The 17,573-nt window shown below is 33.0% G+C and overlaps 2 protein-coding genes across 2 annotated transcripts in view; one reads left to right on the top strand and one right to left on the bottom strand.

Annotated features, from left to right (window-relative positions):
* Positions 1-17,573, top strand: part of LOC125825309 (protein phosphatase 2C and cyclic nucleotide-binding/kinase domain-containing protein) — a 532,052-nt gene that overhangs the window by 406,225 nt on the left and 108,254 nt on the right. The gene's annotated exons all lie outside the window — the stretch shown is intronic.
* LOC125825358 (putative disease resistance protein RGA1) lies at positions 8,347-12,066 on the bottom strand. Its single transcript, XM_049504699.1, has one exon. It carries the CDS (start codon positions 12,064-12,066, stop codon positions 8,347-8,349), a length of 3,720 nt encoding a protein of 1,239 aa, XP_049360656.1.

Below are 17,573 nucleotides of genomic sequence, written 5' to 3'. Positions count from 1 at the left end.
AAAAAGTACACATTATTGAAAACAAAGACAAGAGTAAATTAGTCAAAATTACTTCAAATTTATGACTATTTTCTTCTCTGATTCTCTTGTTTTTGTTTTCCTTCCTTGAAAAGGAGGGTTAATTAAGATATCTATTTGTGTAACTACTTAAATAAAATACATCAAACTAAAATGGAAATGAGAAAATGTCCATATCTAAATTACTTTTCATGATCTTTAACTCCAAATAAATATCCAGTTGTACTAAAAGTTGCAAGAAAACTAATTTTCAAATTAATCTAAGAAATTTAAACTGATTCTCCAAGAAATTATTAGAAATACAACATGGATCTTGTAAAGTAAGAATAAGAATCAAGAACTCTAGTGATCAACTGCATCGTGCTCTTTGTTTACATCAGGACTGTCAAATGTATAATAGTCTCCAAAATCAGCCCATAAACCCACACACAAGTTGAAAATCTCGCGATAAACAGGATGGATTATTTCAGGGTAATATCCTCCAACCATTTCCCAAACAATTGAGAAATTGTGGTGCAACAGTAAGATCTTAGTCGTCAATGTCTGTCGATGAAATTTCAAGTTAGGGATTAAATCATTGATGTAATTAATCATTTCCTTTGATATTGAATATGGATTTGCACTGCCATTATTGAAGTAGTAATGATACATGGACTTCAAGATTGCTAAATCTTGATCATAATCATACTCATCTTCTTCTTTCAACTCATTTTCGGACGTTCCTCCTTTCTCAAGATTGGAAAACATAGGTACGATGGGTTTCAATTCATATAGTTCATACATAGGACGTTTTCCTTTTCGGTCTACTGATTTTTCATGTGCTTTCTCCTGCACAAATTGATCAAATGGCATGGTGACTCTTAATTTGTGAAAATATTGAAGCCAATAAAGAAAGCAAGCAAGCAAGAAATTTTTTTACTTGGTTTAACTAGAACTGGATATAAGAAGATGGTTCATGCTCTTGCTAGATTTATAGAATATTTATTACACTAAAATCAGTAAAATTTTAATTGATCTAAATTTCACTTTGATTACCATCCAAAAATAGTTCACATTTTAAATGAATGCTAGGTCTTTTTTCTTGTTTTTAAAGGATAACCCACGTGAAAGAGTTGGTTTGTCTATAGTGACAAGAAATAAAAAGGACTATGAACATGATGCATGGTGTGAATTCATGATTTTTTTGCAAAACGAGATATTTTATGTATATACTTTTCTAAAATTGATTTAATATTATGTACATTTTTTTTAGAATTTATTTAATATTATATGTTGGACTCCATGCGCTAGAAAGGCTAATTGGTGCACCTAGCTTGTTGAAGACTTTATTTCTCCAATGGTTAGGGATTGATTCTCAATTAATACTTTCTCATTTCACCTTTCTTTTATAGTGCCATGATATCTAAAAATCTCATATCGCGACCAGAATCTCAAACATATAGTTGTTACTATTGTACGAAAATATAATAAATTTAAATATCAAAACATAAAGTTAATAAAGTACAAAAAAGAATCACGACTATATAGTTGATATAGTACGGAAATAAACCAATTTAAATACAATACGATAATTTAAAAGATTGACTGTACGAATGAAGTAATACGGAAATAAATATTATTTCAATTTTTAAAGGATGAGTGATGGGTCGCATGATTTAGAAGAAAAATGAAAGAAATCAAACAATTCTAGGTTAAAACAGAAGTGGAAAGAAAGCCCGCTAAGCTTCAAGTTTAAGTGTACAAGTGTTCAAGAGTAGAAGCTGAAAAATGAATATGCATGTAGGCTGCATCCAGGGGCGGCTCAAGCCTGTTGGTGGCCTAAGGCCAAAATCAAATTAGAGGCCTTAAAAAAAAATTGCATGATTTTCCTTAATATTTTTAATACAAAAAATAAGTCTAAACCATCAATATCGAAGTGAGTATTATGTTTTAAGGAACATTCAAGATTAAGACAATATTTTTTTAAATTCTCATCATCTAATGATCTCAATTTTTTCCCACTAAATAGAAAATCAAAAATATTTTCATATACTTCAAATTGTTCAAATCTATTTTGAAGTGAAAAGATGGCTTGGTCTACTATGTATAAGAAGTAATCAACTCTAAATGATTCTTCAAGAGATCTTGTGATTTCATTATCAACATTCTCATCAAATTGTTTTTTCTATAAATTACACGTTTCTTACGAAATTCAAGTTCTATATTCATTTCTAATGCAATTTCCATAGCCGAAATCATAGCACTTGTAAATCCTTCTTCTCTATATGTTTTTTAAAAAAAGAAAAGAAACTAAACCTCTTAATTGATCTATAGCGACATCAATATGCATATCTTTTGATTGTAAATTTTTGCTAATTGAATTTACAGCAAATAATACATCATACCAAATAGTCATACCCAATAAAAATTCAAAATTTTCAAGCTCAAAAATTGCTAAACAATTAGCTTCACTTTTAATCTTTGGATCATCACTAACTTCTTCTAATTTAAATAAAGCATCTCTTATTTGTGGAGTTTGAAACCTTATTGCTTTAACACTTTCAATACGACTTTCCCATCATGTTTGTGACAATGATTTAAGAGTTAAACTAGGTACACTATCTTTTAAAATTTTCCACCGCTTAGTAGACGAAGAAAATAATGAATATAACGTTGTACCACTCCAAAGAATAATATAGCTTTCGTACAAGAATTAACCATATCACAAAGTACCAAATTTAGATTATGACAACCACATGGTGTATAAAATGATCTAGGATTTATATCAAGAAGTCGCACTCCTTGGTGTTTTCCCTTCAGATGAGACCCGCTGTCATATCCTTGTCCTCTTAAATTATCAAATATCAAGTCCAATACATTTTATTTCATCTCAAATAACTTCAAAAAGACCTTTTCCACTTGTATCATCCACTTTTAAGAATTCTAAAAAATATTCGGTTACATTTATTGGAGTTGATGAAATATCTACACTCCGTATTATAAAAGACATTTGGTCTTGATGACTTGTATCTGGCGTGCAATCAAGTATGATAGAGAAATACTTTGTTTTATAACTTTTTCAAGAATCTTATTCTTAATTTCACTTGCCAATAAATTTATTAATTCATTTAGTATATTATGTCCAAGATAATGATTATGAATTTCATCATGTTTGATTCTTCGAATATGTTCTTGCATAATTGGATCAAATCCTGCAATCATTTCAATAAGACTCAAGAAGTTTCCGTTATTTTCTTGATAGATTTTTTCATTTTCCCCCCTAAACGCCAAATTATTTTTTCCAAGTGTTTTTATGACAGAAATAAATCTTGACAATACATTTTTCCAATGTTCTCTATCTCTATTAATTTGGTCTTGAATGTTTTTATCGATTGTTTTATTATTACGCAATCTAAATTCTAAATCAATCCATGAACTCATATTAATAATATGTTGGTTAGTTGTTTCATGAGTTCTAAGCTTAGTAGTAAGATTTTTTCCAGTCTCTACTACCTTCATTAGCAACTTATTATTCTTTGCATTAAAGGACGTATAAAATAACTTACAACAAAAACAACATACCTTATTCAAATCTTTGGAATAAATTAACCATCTTCTTTTATGTATTTCTCCATTTGCCAACTTTTGAAAATAATATGTAGTAGAAAAGTGTCTTACAAATTTATCTTTTGAAAAACATGTGTTGGTAATTCTAATTGGTCCCTTTTCTACTAAGTCTCTTAACTTTGTATCAACAATATTCCATTGACTAGGATCATAGATATTTTTAGAAGTATGGTTATTTAATTCATTTATAAGTTCTTAATTTTCTTGGGAATCTACATATGACTTTTCACTTATTTCCTCTCTTCTTCTTTTTGATTTATATCATTATCTAACTCAACTTCAACTAAGTTAGTGACTTGTTCTTCTAAAGAGCATTTCCCTACCTTTTTTTATTTAATCTTAACATTGTTTTCCAAAAAATTATCAAGAGCACCTTTTTGAGATTTTATCAAGTTATTGACTTTTCTTTTTCTTTTAATATTTGAATGACCGAATTCATATTTTCTAGTTGACATATTAGATCTAACAAATATTTTAAACACTATTTACAATATCAAATAAAAAATGTAATAAACATAAGACACAAAACAAAAGTAATATTAGAAATTAAAATGATATTACCGGATTCAAGAACTATGAAGACTTGATTTCCGAAAATGAATTGGGCTGCTGCAATATATTTTTCTCCAAATTTTAAACATAAACTATATTTTTTAAAATTGAAATTATCAATAGAATAAGTAAATTCTTCAACTTTAAATAAGAGAGATGTAAGATTAGAAAAGAGAAAGAGAGAAGAAATAGAAGAGAGGAAGAGAAGGATATATATATAAAAATAAAATTAGAAAAAGAATATGGTAAAAAAAAATAATAACTTGTACAATTAAAAAAAAGTACACATTGAAAAGGTAAAAAGTAAGAGTCATATCAAATCACCTCATAATGCCGTTTGGATTTGGAGTCTTAGTCCTAATTTTTTTTTTTTAGTTTAATCCTACCTAATAAACTAAAAAATGGGGGGCCCTAAAATTGGGGGCCTAAGGTCAAAGTCTTTTTTCAACCCTTACCAACCGCCCCTGGCTGCATCTAACCATACAAGGCCATATATGCGCTTATGTGTGGTGTATTTTCAGTACAAGTCTCTTGATTTGGGGTGTATTTACGCATTCAGTCAGCATACATTATCCATAATTTTGCTATGTTTTGAGTATAAGTTCATGTAAATCCATTTGTTTTACATATAACTAATGTGGTGATGTCATATATATGATTAGATTGATTTCAGGCTAGAAGTAACAACATTTGACCCGAAAGATGGGTTGGAACTCGAAGCAAATCATCCAGGACAGAAATGTAGCAAAGACTGGCTGATGAAGGGGCTTTGGCCTCTGTGGTACGAGGCATACACCATGCGTCGGTCGCCACGCCCCACCTGTTGAGAAACCTGTTTATGTGGTAGAATTCTTTTGGATTTGCGACACACTGGAAAGTAGATGGACCTCACAAACCTTCTACTTTGTGATGGAGGTTGTGTCGCACCCCTGTCTTATGTAGAATTAGAGTTGGTAAAGACAGAGCAGATTCTTCTTGTGATTCAAATTTTCTTTCTATATTAATTATTGATAGATTACAAGGATGACATTTTAGGGTTACAAAGTAGAGTTATGTCACGACCCAAAACTCGAACTATCATGACACCTACAATAACCCTCTAGTAGGTACGCAAAAATCCAAACTATAGCGAAAGATAAACACTAAACAAGAGATAAGCGGAAGCAGAAGAGATAAATGAACCAACATGAATAAATATATACATAAAAGATACAAAATATACAACATGAACATTTATGAACAAGAAAAAATATACATATACAGAAGATACCAACCTAACCAGATGTCACATGTTTAAGAGCTACCAGCATTACGAGAATAAGGTTGTACAATACATAAATTTCAGATAATATACAAAATATACACAGTAAATACAAGATGGAAAGTAGTAACGTAACCCTCTATATGCCAAGACACTATTAAAAAGGACTTAAAAATAATGTGCAAATTTAAATAAGAGGGATTGCATCATTTACTGGGATTGTACCACAAAACATGTGAAGATGAGTATCAATGGAATGCATGCTTCACCATCATCCAAATAATAACATCTAAGCAACCAAATGTACTTAACCAAAATAACTATGTTCCTAGAGCATAGAAAACTAACTTGGAACCCAACTAGTCCTTGACCAAGGCCTTGGGCCCAACAATTTTCAAACATACACAACAATATTATCATAACATGATCACCATAACTTAGGAAATGAAGAATATTATAAAGAATCGACAACAGGAAGAGTAACTCACGGATCTCAGTACCACTCAAGTGAAAACCTAGTGCAGTTAATGCCAACCTACGGCTATGAGAAAGTAACAAAGGTTACAAAACCTAATATAAGATAGAGATTCATTAAACTTATTCTGAAGCGCCAAATATCAACTCCAAATAGGATGACAACACCAAACTAAGCCACATGTAAGGAATTAATGATAATCGCTCAACCATGTCCCATTTTTAAGGGCATAGGCGGTTGTATGCAAAACAATACCAAACTTAAAAAGTAGGGGTCAAATCACAAGTATTAAAGGAGATGGAATTTCCTTTAATTGATTTCAGAATTTAATAAAAGATTAACAAATTGAATTATCAACACACATATATATAAAATAAGGGGGGCATTTAGTATCAACTAACATTCGTCAATATCAAGTAACAAAATAAGGAATCAATGCAAATTTGATCTACCAAGTTTGAAAATTTAATGACGCTTCATGTCATTTCTCTGTTTTATGATTTTTTTTTCAGCGTTTAGAGATTTTCTATAGACAGTTCAGTTTTCTAGTCATTTGTTTAAGTTTTGTGCAATTTTAAGTGTTTTGGAGCTTCATAAGTTTGAATGATTGAATTTGATCAAAACATCATGTAGAAAGCCTAAAAATGGAATACTAAGGGTTTCGTTAGCTCCAAATTGTCAAGTTTTTTTCTAGAAGGAACTTTGGTGTGGGTACTGAGGCTTTTTCTCCCCATGGAAGTTTGCTTAAAACGGAGCTTGGGTGTGGGACCCACCTTTTATTGAGACAACCTAAGTTGGAAGATTGTGTTAGCCTCCCAAGCATTCAAGGATTTCGATTAATAGCAATAAATCTACCTTCAAGTGCAGAACTAGACGAAGTCCAATTGAATCCATCAGGATTCAATCAAGCGAAAATGGAATCACAAGGAAGGATCAATCAAGTGAAAAGGGAATCACAATGAAGGAAAGCAGAAGATACTCTATATCCTCAAATATCTCTTGATTGACAGAACTCCACGAATCAAGGAACATTGATGAAGACAAAGTTGGATCTCCAGACATCAAGGAAGACAGAGCAGGAAAGACGTAAAAGGTATAATCTCTTTGATAGGTGGTGGGTCTTGCTTAAAATCAAGTCTTGAACCCTATGAGTGATGCATCTTGATTTCACTAGAGATAGGAGATGATTTGATGTTAGAATCTTGTAGAAATTCTTAGATTTATGTTGTAAGAGACCTCTAGGGGGCCACCAAAGAGTGAAAAGGGAGAAAAAAAACCTTAAATAGCGTTTTTATGAAATTATGGAAATATTGATATACAGACCATATACCTGATATACGGACCTTAAAATGGACAGAAAATTTATCTGTCCCAATGCCTAGTCATTGCTTTAGACTTACAGTCCGTATGTGGCCATGTACGGGCCGTAAAATCTACCAACTCTTCTTTCTCCCGATTTGGATTGACAACGGTTGGATGCGTAGTAAACTAGACTCAAAGGACTATAATTTGATAGGTTATGTCTAATTTCAAATTGCATATATTATACAAGAATTCTTACAGAAGATTTAAATTAAAATTCTTGGAACTATTCAAACCATAGTCTGATAGTTCGAGATGTTACAAATGAAGAGTAGATATCAGACTTTAAGGGTCAAATAAATTGCAGAAACTTACATGGAAAATAAAAAGGAACACACAGTCATCCAAAGACTGAGGACAGACCCGGGTAGTTTCTCATTAATGCTTTTAGCTTTTTGATGTTACATATGTAGATTTCATTCTGGGCAAAAAGTTATTCAGTACTCAAACAAAACCTGAATGGGTCGATAATCTCATTTTGCACGTCTAGTAAAATTTGATCTGCAAAAAAGAAATAAATTTTAGAGCAATCTTTTGCAATGCATTTGAGTCATTATTGAGCAGCAATTGAATTACTTGTTCCTATATGTCAGTCTGTGCATAAAATTACTTCAGAAACGAGTAATTATTCATATTTCAAGGACTACATAAACGAAGTAAGAAAAAAAATGTTCCAATAGAAAAATCCAAATGGAATATTGGGAAAAAAAACCACATGTATTCTTAATAATTGAATATATCCCCCATTATAAAGAGTAAATTTTGGAAAAGACTCTTGTTGCATGCATGATTATCATGCCCAACAAAGAAATTTTCTTACGAACCAACTCCACGGATGTAAGGTCACGCAAACCAGAGAGACTCAGAGATATGTGATTGCTCCTTTCTTTAAAGGAATATAGACATTCCTTGTATGATGAAGAATTTGAAGAACAACAGTTGGTTTCAAGTGGAAGTGCAAAATGATAAAAGGTAAGGCACAGAATCCGATTCATTGATAAAATAATCATTCAAAAACTGAAAGAGAAACAGAGGCTTACACAAGTTCTGAATGGTCGTGAACCCCATCATGTTAATTACTCGAAGATGAGAAATCTTGAACCACTGACAGTTTGGTGCAACTTTCTTTTAACTGTGGGCAGCCTTCAATTTGCAGGCTCCATAATTTGGTGAGGCGTTGCATGACATCTCTGGATGGCAGATGCTTTAGTTTTTCGCAATTTGATAAAGTTAACACTTCCAAAGAAATAAGGTTGACGATTCCATCCATCAGAGCTTCTAACAATGGACAATCATCTATCCACAAATACCGCAATTTGGGCATGACATGTAACAAGTCCACATGTTGTAGCCGTTTGCAGCTCCTTAGCTCTAATGTTTCAAGAGAAGTAAGATTTCCAAGTGTATGAGGAATAGCCTTGATTCCAAAGTCATATATTCGAATATGAGTTAGGAAAGAGAGTTGCATAAGCTGATAGGGCAGAGAATCCCAGTGCAAACGTCTGTACACATACAATCTACGAAAGGACAACAGCTGCTGAATGCCATTAAATATCAATTGGAATGCCTCAAAATCCACCATCTCTGAGAAAGGACCAATACACAATGCCCTTAACCCGGTGAGACGGTGAAGTCCCCCTGCAGGTACACTTATCAATTTTGGACATTCTGATATATCCAAATCTGAAAGTGAAGGCATTTCCCACACATGTAAAGGAAAGGAAACTAAGTTGTTACAGTAGCTGACCAACAAGGTCTCCAGAGACCGACAATGCTCTATCATTCCACTTGGTAAAATGGTCAGTTCATCACAACAAAATAACTGAAGACTTTGAAGGGAAGTCAAATAATTCTCTCCACTTGGAACAGGAAAGGAACTGAAATTGGTGCAGAAGGATATTTCTAAGCTCTTAAGAGAATGGAGATTGTACAAGCTTTGTGGAAATTCACGAAACTCTCCACAGTCGGAGACTGACAGGAATTGAAGAGAAACATTGTTGCGTAGAATTTCATCTGGAAGACAAGTGAGCTCTTTCACATCACTGAGATCAAGTTTTACTAGAGATGTCAAGTTGCTGCACAAGTTCAACAATGGCACTCCACTGTCAACTCCTTCAATTATTAATTCACGTAGGATTTCAAATTGATTTGGAGTACTTTTTAGCAATGGACACTTTGTAATCCTCAACTTCTCAAGCCCAAGGAACATTCTTACTCCAATTACTTCATCTCTACCACCATTTGTTGTTGGTATCAATTCCACTCCCTTCCACTCAATAAGGCTAGGCATATCCTCCAATACTAGTTCTTTCAATGACGGGAACACTTGGATATTTCCATTATTGTTACCATCAATCGCATAAAATGTAGTTCCAATACACTCCACCTTATGGAACCCTACCAGCTCAAGATGCCGAAGGAATTTCAGTTGGCCAAGCAATGGAATTTTTCTGCACCTTTTGCAATCAATTAACTTTAACTTGACTAAATTTGGTAGAAATTCTTCATTGAACCATGAAGGAAATTTAGTCCCTAAATACTCCTCCACTTCTAAGGTTTTCAAGTTCGGATGCGGTTGAAGGCCATCCAACACATGCTCATCATTAGTCTCACATCCTTCTGGTTCATCATGGGACCATAAATATGCCAGTTTGTAGATGTTTGGTTTCTCCTGTAGATATGTTGTTTGAGCTTCTTCCTTATTACCAACTAATTGGAGACCTCTGATTGTCAATTCACCTCTAAGGTTTTCCAAACAACCTAATTCTACTAATCGACGACCTTGCTCTATACCCACCTCGAAATACTGTAGGGTCTGAAGACAAGTCAATTTCCCCATGTTAAATGGCATCCGAAAATGCTTATTATGAAGAGGTTTGCTATATATATGTCTCAAACTTATCATATTTCCCATCTCATCTGGAAGTTCCTCAAGATAATAACAGTTATTGACTCGTAACGTTTGCAAATTGTAGAGCTTGCATATGGAGTCAGGCAAAGCTTTGATATTAGTGTCAGAGAGATAAAGATATCTCAAATGTATTAGCTTGCCAACTGAAACTGTCAACTCCCACATACCTGACTTGGACAAATTTAAAACTCTCAAGAACTTAAAACTCAATAACACATCTTCAGGTACAGAATTGCATCTCCAGAACAATGTGTACAAACGTCCTGGCTCATTTATCTTATCTATTTGATCCCTTGGTGAGTCCCATCCAAAGTATCGCACTTGAGACAGATTTTCTCCTTTGACGCTCTTTTGATCAAATAATTTAGATTTTAAAATATCTCCAGCCAAATCATGCACAAGATCATGCATCTTACAGTGTGTTATATTACTGTGCTCATCTAGCTTCACATCTTGCAGCAAGGAATATTGCAACAAAAGTTGAAAAAACTTATTCCCAACATCTTCCATTAGAACGGCATCTTGAAATGGACAAAGATATCCTTCTGCCATCCAGAGTTGGATAAGTTGGTCCTTTTCAAACTCAAAATCTTTTGGAAACATTGCAAAGTAAGCAAAACATTTTTTCAGGTGTGGAGATGGTAGATAATTAAAGCTGAGTTTTAGGATTTTCTTTAAGCTATTTTCTCCATTGTCATCTTGATCAAGTGGAACAAGGGGATTGCCATCAAGAATTGCCTGCCATTCATGTTTTTTCTTGTTGCGTAGGAGGCCTCCTAACACACTTGCAGCCAAAGGTAGACCTTGGCACATTTCACCAATCCTTTTCTCCATACTCATTATTTCCTCTGGAACTTCTCCATCAACAAATGCTTTTTGTTTGAAAATTGACCAGCAATGTTGTTCTGTTAATTTTTCCAACATATGAGGTCCTACTACTACTGCAGACGCCACCAGTTCCATACGGGTAGTCACAAGAATGCAGTTTCCTCGAGATGTATTTATTCCTCGCAAGGTGTCCACAAACTCATGCCACAGTGTTGGGTCAACACGCCACAAATCATCCAGGACAAGCAAATACTTTCTTCCTGTCAGTTCATCTCGGAGTTTCTTGACTATTATATCTCTGCTCTGGACCTCAAGTTTCCTCTCTGTCAATGATTCGAGGATCAGTTCAAGAAAGCTCTTCATTTCGGACATTTCAGGTAGACACAACCAAACTCTCTTTTCAAAGTGTTTCTCGATCTGTTCATCATTAAAAATTCTTTTAGCCACTGTTGTTTTCCCTAAACCCCCCATACCTACTATGGGAATGGTGCACAGAACAACATCCTCTCTCATTTTCAAAATCTTCTCCTTTATATCAGAAACATCCTTATCTCTACCAACAACATCCGAAATAATTACTAAGGAATCTGTTTCTCGAATTTGTAGTATTTGCGGAGAAGGAACTATCAGTGATTGGATACCCAGGTGTTTGGCTAACTTATTGATAGCCATCAACTCTTGAGTGACGTTGTTGATTTTTCGAGACATTTTGCACTTAAAAGAAGTATGAGAAAAGAAGTCACGGACCTTTTTCACTGGGCTGTTTCTGATCTTCATCACTTTTGTTTTGAGAGATTCATATCTTAATTGATCAAACACATTTTCAGCATTTTCAGCAACTCTCTCAAGCCTCATGAGCCATTGTTCCACAACCTGTTTCTCAACTTGTGGTCTTTCAACGTCATGAATGAAAGCTTGGATCAAGGATACATTTTGTATCAGCATTTCCAGATCATTGTTGAAGTTCCTTAAGCTTTTGAGCTCCTCGATAATTAGAGAAAGCAACTTCTCAAGCACAACTTGAAGAGTAGCTCCAATTACAGGATCGGCCATCGTTGCTATGATCCTTCACAAAGTCGTCTTCTTGTTCCTCTACACCAAAGTTCTTGATAAGTCTTCTTTTGCTAGTATTTGTTTATGGACCACTAGAAGCAAGATAGACAACAACTTGAATAAAGAATCCCTTTTGTAGATTAACAGCTAATAATCCTTTATATAAATATATTTTAGGTGGTGGTTGTGTTTTTTTTTATATTATTATTATTATTATTATTCTAATGAACGGCAGTCACTTTCCAATTAGTAGTTGACATATATTGGGTTTGTTTTTCTCTTGATATATGCAGTTTAGAACCGTTTATCTATTACTATTATCTATTCCCATTCTCATTACTGATGTTCCGAATAGAATTATTTGGAAATAAGTATGAGGTTAAATCTGAATAATATGTGGATCATGATCCCATACAATTCCCAAGTTTACATGCAAATAGAGATATCTTTATTCTGAATAAAGTTGGATGTCTTTGGGTATGAGGTTAAATCTGAATAATGCTGGATATCTTTGAGTATGATGTTAAAAGTTGGATATCTTTATTCCCAAGTAAATATTTATACAATTTTCCAAATTTACATGCAAAATTTTGCCCAATACATAGTATTATATGTATGAGCGCCTCAATGTGGACTTTTTCTTCATTCTTAGATGGAATTAATTGGGACAAAACAAAGTCAAGCAATAACTTGGCTTCAAACTGGAGGTCTTGTCTAGATATCTCACCACCCAATGTGTCCCATGTTGGATGACCAAACGCAATGACTTCAGCCACCCATTGGAGTTGGTGGCTCTTCGTACCGATCTTCTCCGTAGACATTGTCCATAGAGCATGTTGCGAATCTTGTCATACAATCACGGATTATTGATAGCTCCAGGCGTGTAAGTCATTGTTCTTATGATATTTCACTGGTATAATATATCACTACAACAAAAACATCTTTTAGCGGTAATAAATATGCACATTAAGAGTGTTAAAGTTTTTACCAACATTAATTAATTGTCATTGGATCCATTGACATATATAAAGAGTGTTAATTGCCGCTAAAAGTACATATTTAGTGGTAATTAAGTTATTACTGTTAATTAATTACTGCTAAAGATCATTTTTGAGGTAGTGTATCCCTTAGGATTCAACAAGTTCTTTTAGAATAATCTAGGAAAATGAACAACAAAAAATTTATAACAAAAATACCCAAGAAATATAAAAGAGGTATGAAGAAATTGTTGATGTGTTTTTCTCGTTCTCCACTATCAGCAATGGTGAAGTATATATAGTAAAAGGAAAGAGTATCAAAACTCCATCTGCCAACATTCCAAAAAGTAATAAAGAAATGGAAGATAAATGTCATAAAGTCAATGATGGTTATATTAAAAAGAAGAATTGGAACGTTGGTCAACAGTACTATTTTGGTCATTAAGAAGAATTAGAACGTTAGGCAACACCACTATTTTGACCAAAAATAATACACCTTTTTGAATAATTTTCTGCCAATAATTGTTTTTCCTAACAATCCCCCGGTTGTCTCAAAAAGAAGATGCATAAAAATTAAGACATTTTTTTTGGGTTTTCAAAGTGAGAATAATGCGTCGAATCTGGTGTCTCTTGGACCTAGATAAATTAAGATTAAACTTACAGAATCGTTGGTGAAGTTTAGATTTTCTATGAATCAAGCTTTTATAAGTTCAACGTCTTATCTATCACATTGTGCCTCCAGACACTTTGTTATTCATTGCGGTTTTGCGCCACTAAGTCATGTGTGTGCCAAGTATTCATGAGTGCACTAGAAATTTGTCACAACTTCATAGGAGCAGCCCCACTCCACACTCGTATAGATCCATTTATCAAATGTATTTTACAGAGAAATACACCACCTATAAAGGATATGAATTGCATTAAGATTTTAATCAACCTCACTTTGTATTGCACTATGTTCACACACCATAGGAAGGGACATATTTTATAGTGCACCGTTTAATCAACTAATGACTTGTTATTACCCATATGAACACTACTAGAAGTTTGACCTATTGCCACAGATATTTGGCAACACTTATACAACTGTTGCAATATATTATCTATTGCAACAGTTATGACTGTTGCAACATATCATGGGATCTAATAGAACAATAATTAAAGATAACCGTAGCATCATTCTTAAAACTGTCGCTACAGAGTGCCTATGGCAACATATTTTACAATCGTTGCACTTAAGGACTATGTGGTAACGGTTATTTTAGTGAAAAAAATTATTTTTAGCCAACCCGCGAATTTTATTCCCCAAAAAATTTATTTCCCTCCACTACTTTAGCTAAAGTGCCATTAATTTCATTTGGGCTAAAATTTCTAGTCTTCTTCCAAAAAGGGTTTCTGAAAAGCATCGGTCTTCTTCTTTAGCGTAACGATGAGTTGCGGCTAACGGCAATAGAATTCTTCGACAAGCTTAGGTCTTCTTCTTCAGAGTGAGATTCTTCGTTTTCTTCAATCTGGGCTTCTTCAGTTCATCTCCAGTGGTCTTATTCTCAACAAGAATCTTCGTCGACTGCAAGCTTTTGCATATATAGGTGTACTACTTTTAAGTTTCCTCTATCTACTCCATTATTTCTAAGTACCCATTGTCTCTAATTTGTTATGCACATACTATTTTGCATAATCTGAAACTCCATTGAAGGGTTTCTCAAAAGTAGTAAAGAATAACAAATGAGTTTGTCTGAAATTTATGTTATTTTTTCTAATTTAGGTCTGTGATGTAATCTATTTGTGGTTTATTGTTTGTATTTTAGATTTGGTGAAGATTTATGAACTCTCTGCGAAATTTCTTTAAGAAGTTGTTTCAATTTTATTAGCCAATACCCAATTGGTAGTTTATTTCGTTCTAATGCTTGTAGTATTTTTATTTGCATTTTGAGTGAACTGAAATGTACTATAAACTGATTTTCAAAGTTGTTGAAATACAATTTAAAGTGATTTTCTAGGTCTTTGAATGTGAACTGAAATCCCCTGTTAGACGAAAGTCTAAAGTTGTTGTTTTGAACTTTAATTTTTGCAGATGTCTTGCTACAACAAATACGTATGTGAGTTCCATAGTGATTTTTATCATTTTTCTCTTTTGATTCGTCGATATCGTATCCCTTTTTCAGATGTGAAAACCCAACACTAGATTTGAGAATTTTCATTATTCTAGTTGTTGTATCTTTAAGCTTAGAAAATGTAATTTTGTAGTCCCTCTTTTGATAACCACTGGTTGTTATTGTTTCTTTGTTCGATTTCTATCTTTCTTGTTCTGATTTAGAAATTGGGTTAGTGTCGATTGTCTATATTTACAATTTTCCTAGTGTGACTTGCTAACTATACGATATATCTATAGAAAACGCAGTCAAGTTCTCTATATAGTCAGCAAAAATATCATTATTGATTGTAAGTAGAAGATTTCATTTAACTGATGTCCAATCTAAGTAAATCAATAGGTGAAAACTCAATTTTATTGTATTTTTTATGGTGAAATTTGTGGCTAGCTTTTATTTATTAAATTTCTGAGTTCACCCTTGATACAGATGAGACATCAAATTGCCGAAATTTAGAAATAAGGCACCTAATACTTCTAAGTAAGAAATGATTGAATCTATAATTGACAATCTCTAGCCCTCTTAGAGCTTCTTATTATTACTATTCTTTCTTTTACTTCTTTCTATATTTATGTAAGGACTAAACTAGTATATATATTTATGTGCTGAAAATTTAGAGAGATTTTGCCTTGAGTTTGTGAAAGAACTATTTGTCATTGAAAAATGATTTAAGCTGTTAACTTTCTTGGCCCATAAATGACCTTGTTATAGATCAATCACAAATGATTCTTCAATAATACAACAAATTCATGTACTAACTTCACTGTTAAGTTTTCCAATTTTGTCAAATTAAAGGTAGATGGCAAAAACATAGTTGAAATGACGGTTCTTGTTGAGATACTCTAAATTATTTGTTTAACATTTTATATTTAGGGATCTTTTGAGAGTTTGATGCTAAACCTTTGAATTTCAAATCTGTTTTTTTGTAAAGTGATTAGGAAATTCTAACTTTGTACTTGCAAGTCCTCGTGATGTATTAATTTTTATCTTATAGATTTTGATTTACCTTATCCACCTACAAGTGACTCATGTCATTTGGATGCCCATTAACATGGAAAATTTTGTTGTATAAAGATAGTAGACTGAGTTTTGTAGTTGATGTGGGATCAGTTTATGAAAGAGGAAACTAGAACGAGCTGTTGAAGTTGAGCATTAGGAAAGATTATGAACAATCATTGACAAATAAAGTTAGGTATGGACAGTAGAAATAACTGTATTTGTTTTAATAAATCCAAAAAATATTGATTCCCTGTTGCATTAAATTTTCAGCTTGTGACCAAGTATGAATTTGTTAGGAAATGACTGGTGAACTGCTCTAATTTTAAGAAAATCAATCAGCATTCTGATTTTTTCAACAAAATACTAAAAAACTTGAATCCATGAATCATTTAACTATAGTAAATATCTACAACTTAAGTTCTCTGTAGAAAATCCTTTCAATTGGGGTTGTCTTTGTGTTGTGCTATTTAGATGTGATTGGTTTCATAATGAAGTTGATGAATATAGATTGACTCGGGTATACTTCAACAGAAAATGTAGCACAAATGATCCTTTTGTACTAGCATCTCAAGTCCATCAAGTTTTTTACATGGAGGACCCAATTGAGAAAAATGTTTATTATGCAAAAAATAAAGTTCCTATTGACTTGTATGATTTGGAGGAAGAGAATTGTCCTAATATTGAAGAAACATTTTGGAGGGAGGCTAATCATGATGACATTGGTTCATTAGAAAGATTACTCGATGTTGATGTTAGATGGTCAAGAGAAGATCTCCCTGTTATTATCATTGAAGTGTCTTCCCTTGCACAACATTCTGAAGATGTAGGTTGATGATAAAGTTGATGATACTGATTGGGAATTGGATGAAGGTTGATGATTCACAAAGGATCTTTTTAACTAGTTCAGATATATACTATTTTTTTGTAGTAAGTAATAAATTCCCTTTGAATTACATCATATCAATTATGAATGTTGATTGTCTCTTCTTCTGTTTCTATTAATGTGCTTATTTTATAAGTTTGTCTCTGGATATATACTTCTTTTGAGATTAATACGTTTGTTAAGTCTTTTTTCTCTATTATTCATTTTTCAGTATTCATGTTTCTACGTTCTCTGAGGAATCTTCAACTTCACAGTCGACCAATAAGAATTCAGGTTCTAATATATCTATCTTTATTTCTCATATTCTGAAATTTTGCTGATTTACTGGTGTTAAGTACTAGATGTTTGTTTTTCTTTAAAGAAGTATTAGATGTAGCCGAAGTCTGGCATATCAACTTCTGCTAGTTCATCGCTTGTTGGAGTTAGGATGCTTGTTCAGAAAAAATGTTCCACCTCTATTTAGTGCCTCATGGTTGTTGTTGTTCCATCTGAAAGTTA

This window comes from Solanum verrucosum, unplaced genomic scaffold (assembly GCF_900185275.1).
Source record: "Solanum verrucosum unplaced genomic scaffold, falcon-dt-bn FXZP01000051.1, whole genome shotgun sequence".
Taxonomy (NCBI): Eukaryota; Viridiplantae; Streptophyta; class Magnoliopsida; order Solanales; family Solanaceae; genus Solanum; species Solanum verrucosum.
The sequence above is the reverse complement of the archived record's forward strand: the minus strand, read 5'-3'. Positions and strand labels throughout refer to the sequence as shown.

Coding starts and splice junctions, on each gene's coding strand:
- LOC125825358 (XM_049504699.1), bottom strand. CDS start 12,066: ATGGCCGATCCTGTAATTGGAGCTACTCTTCAAGTTGTGCTTGAGAAG.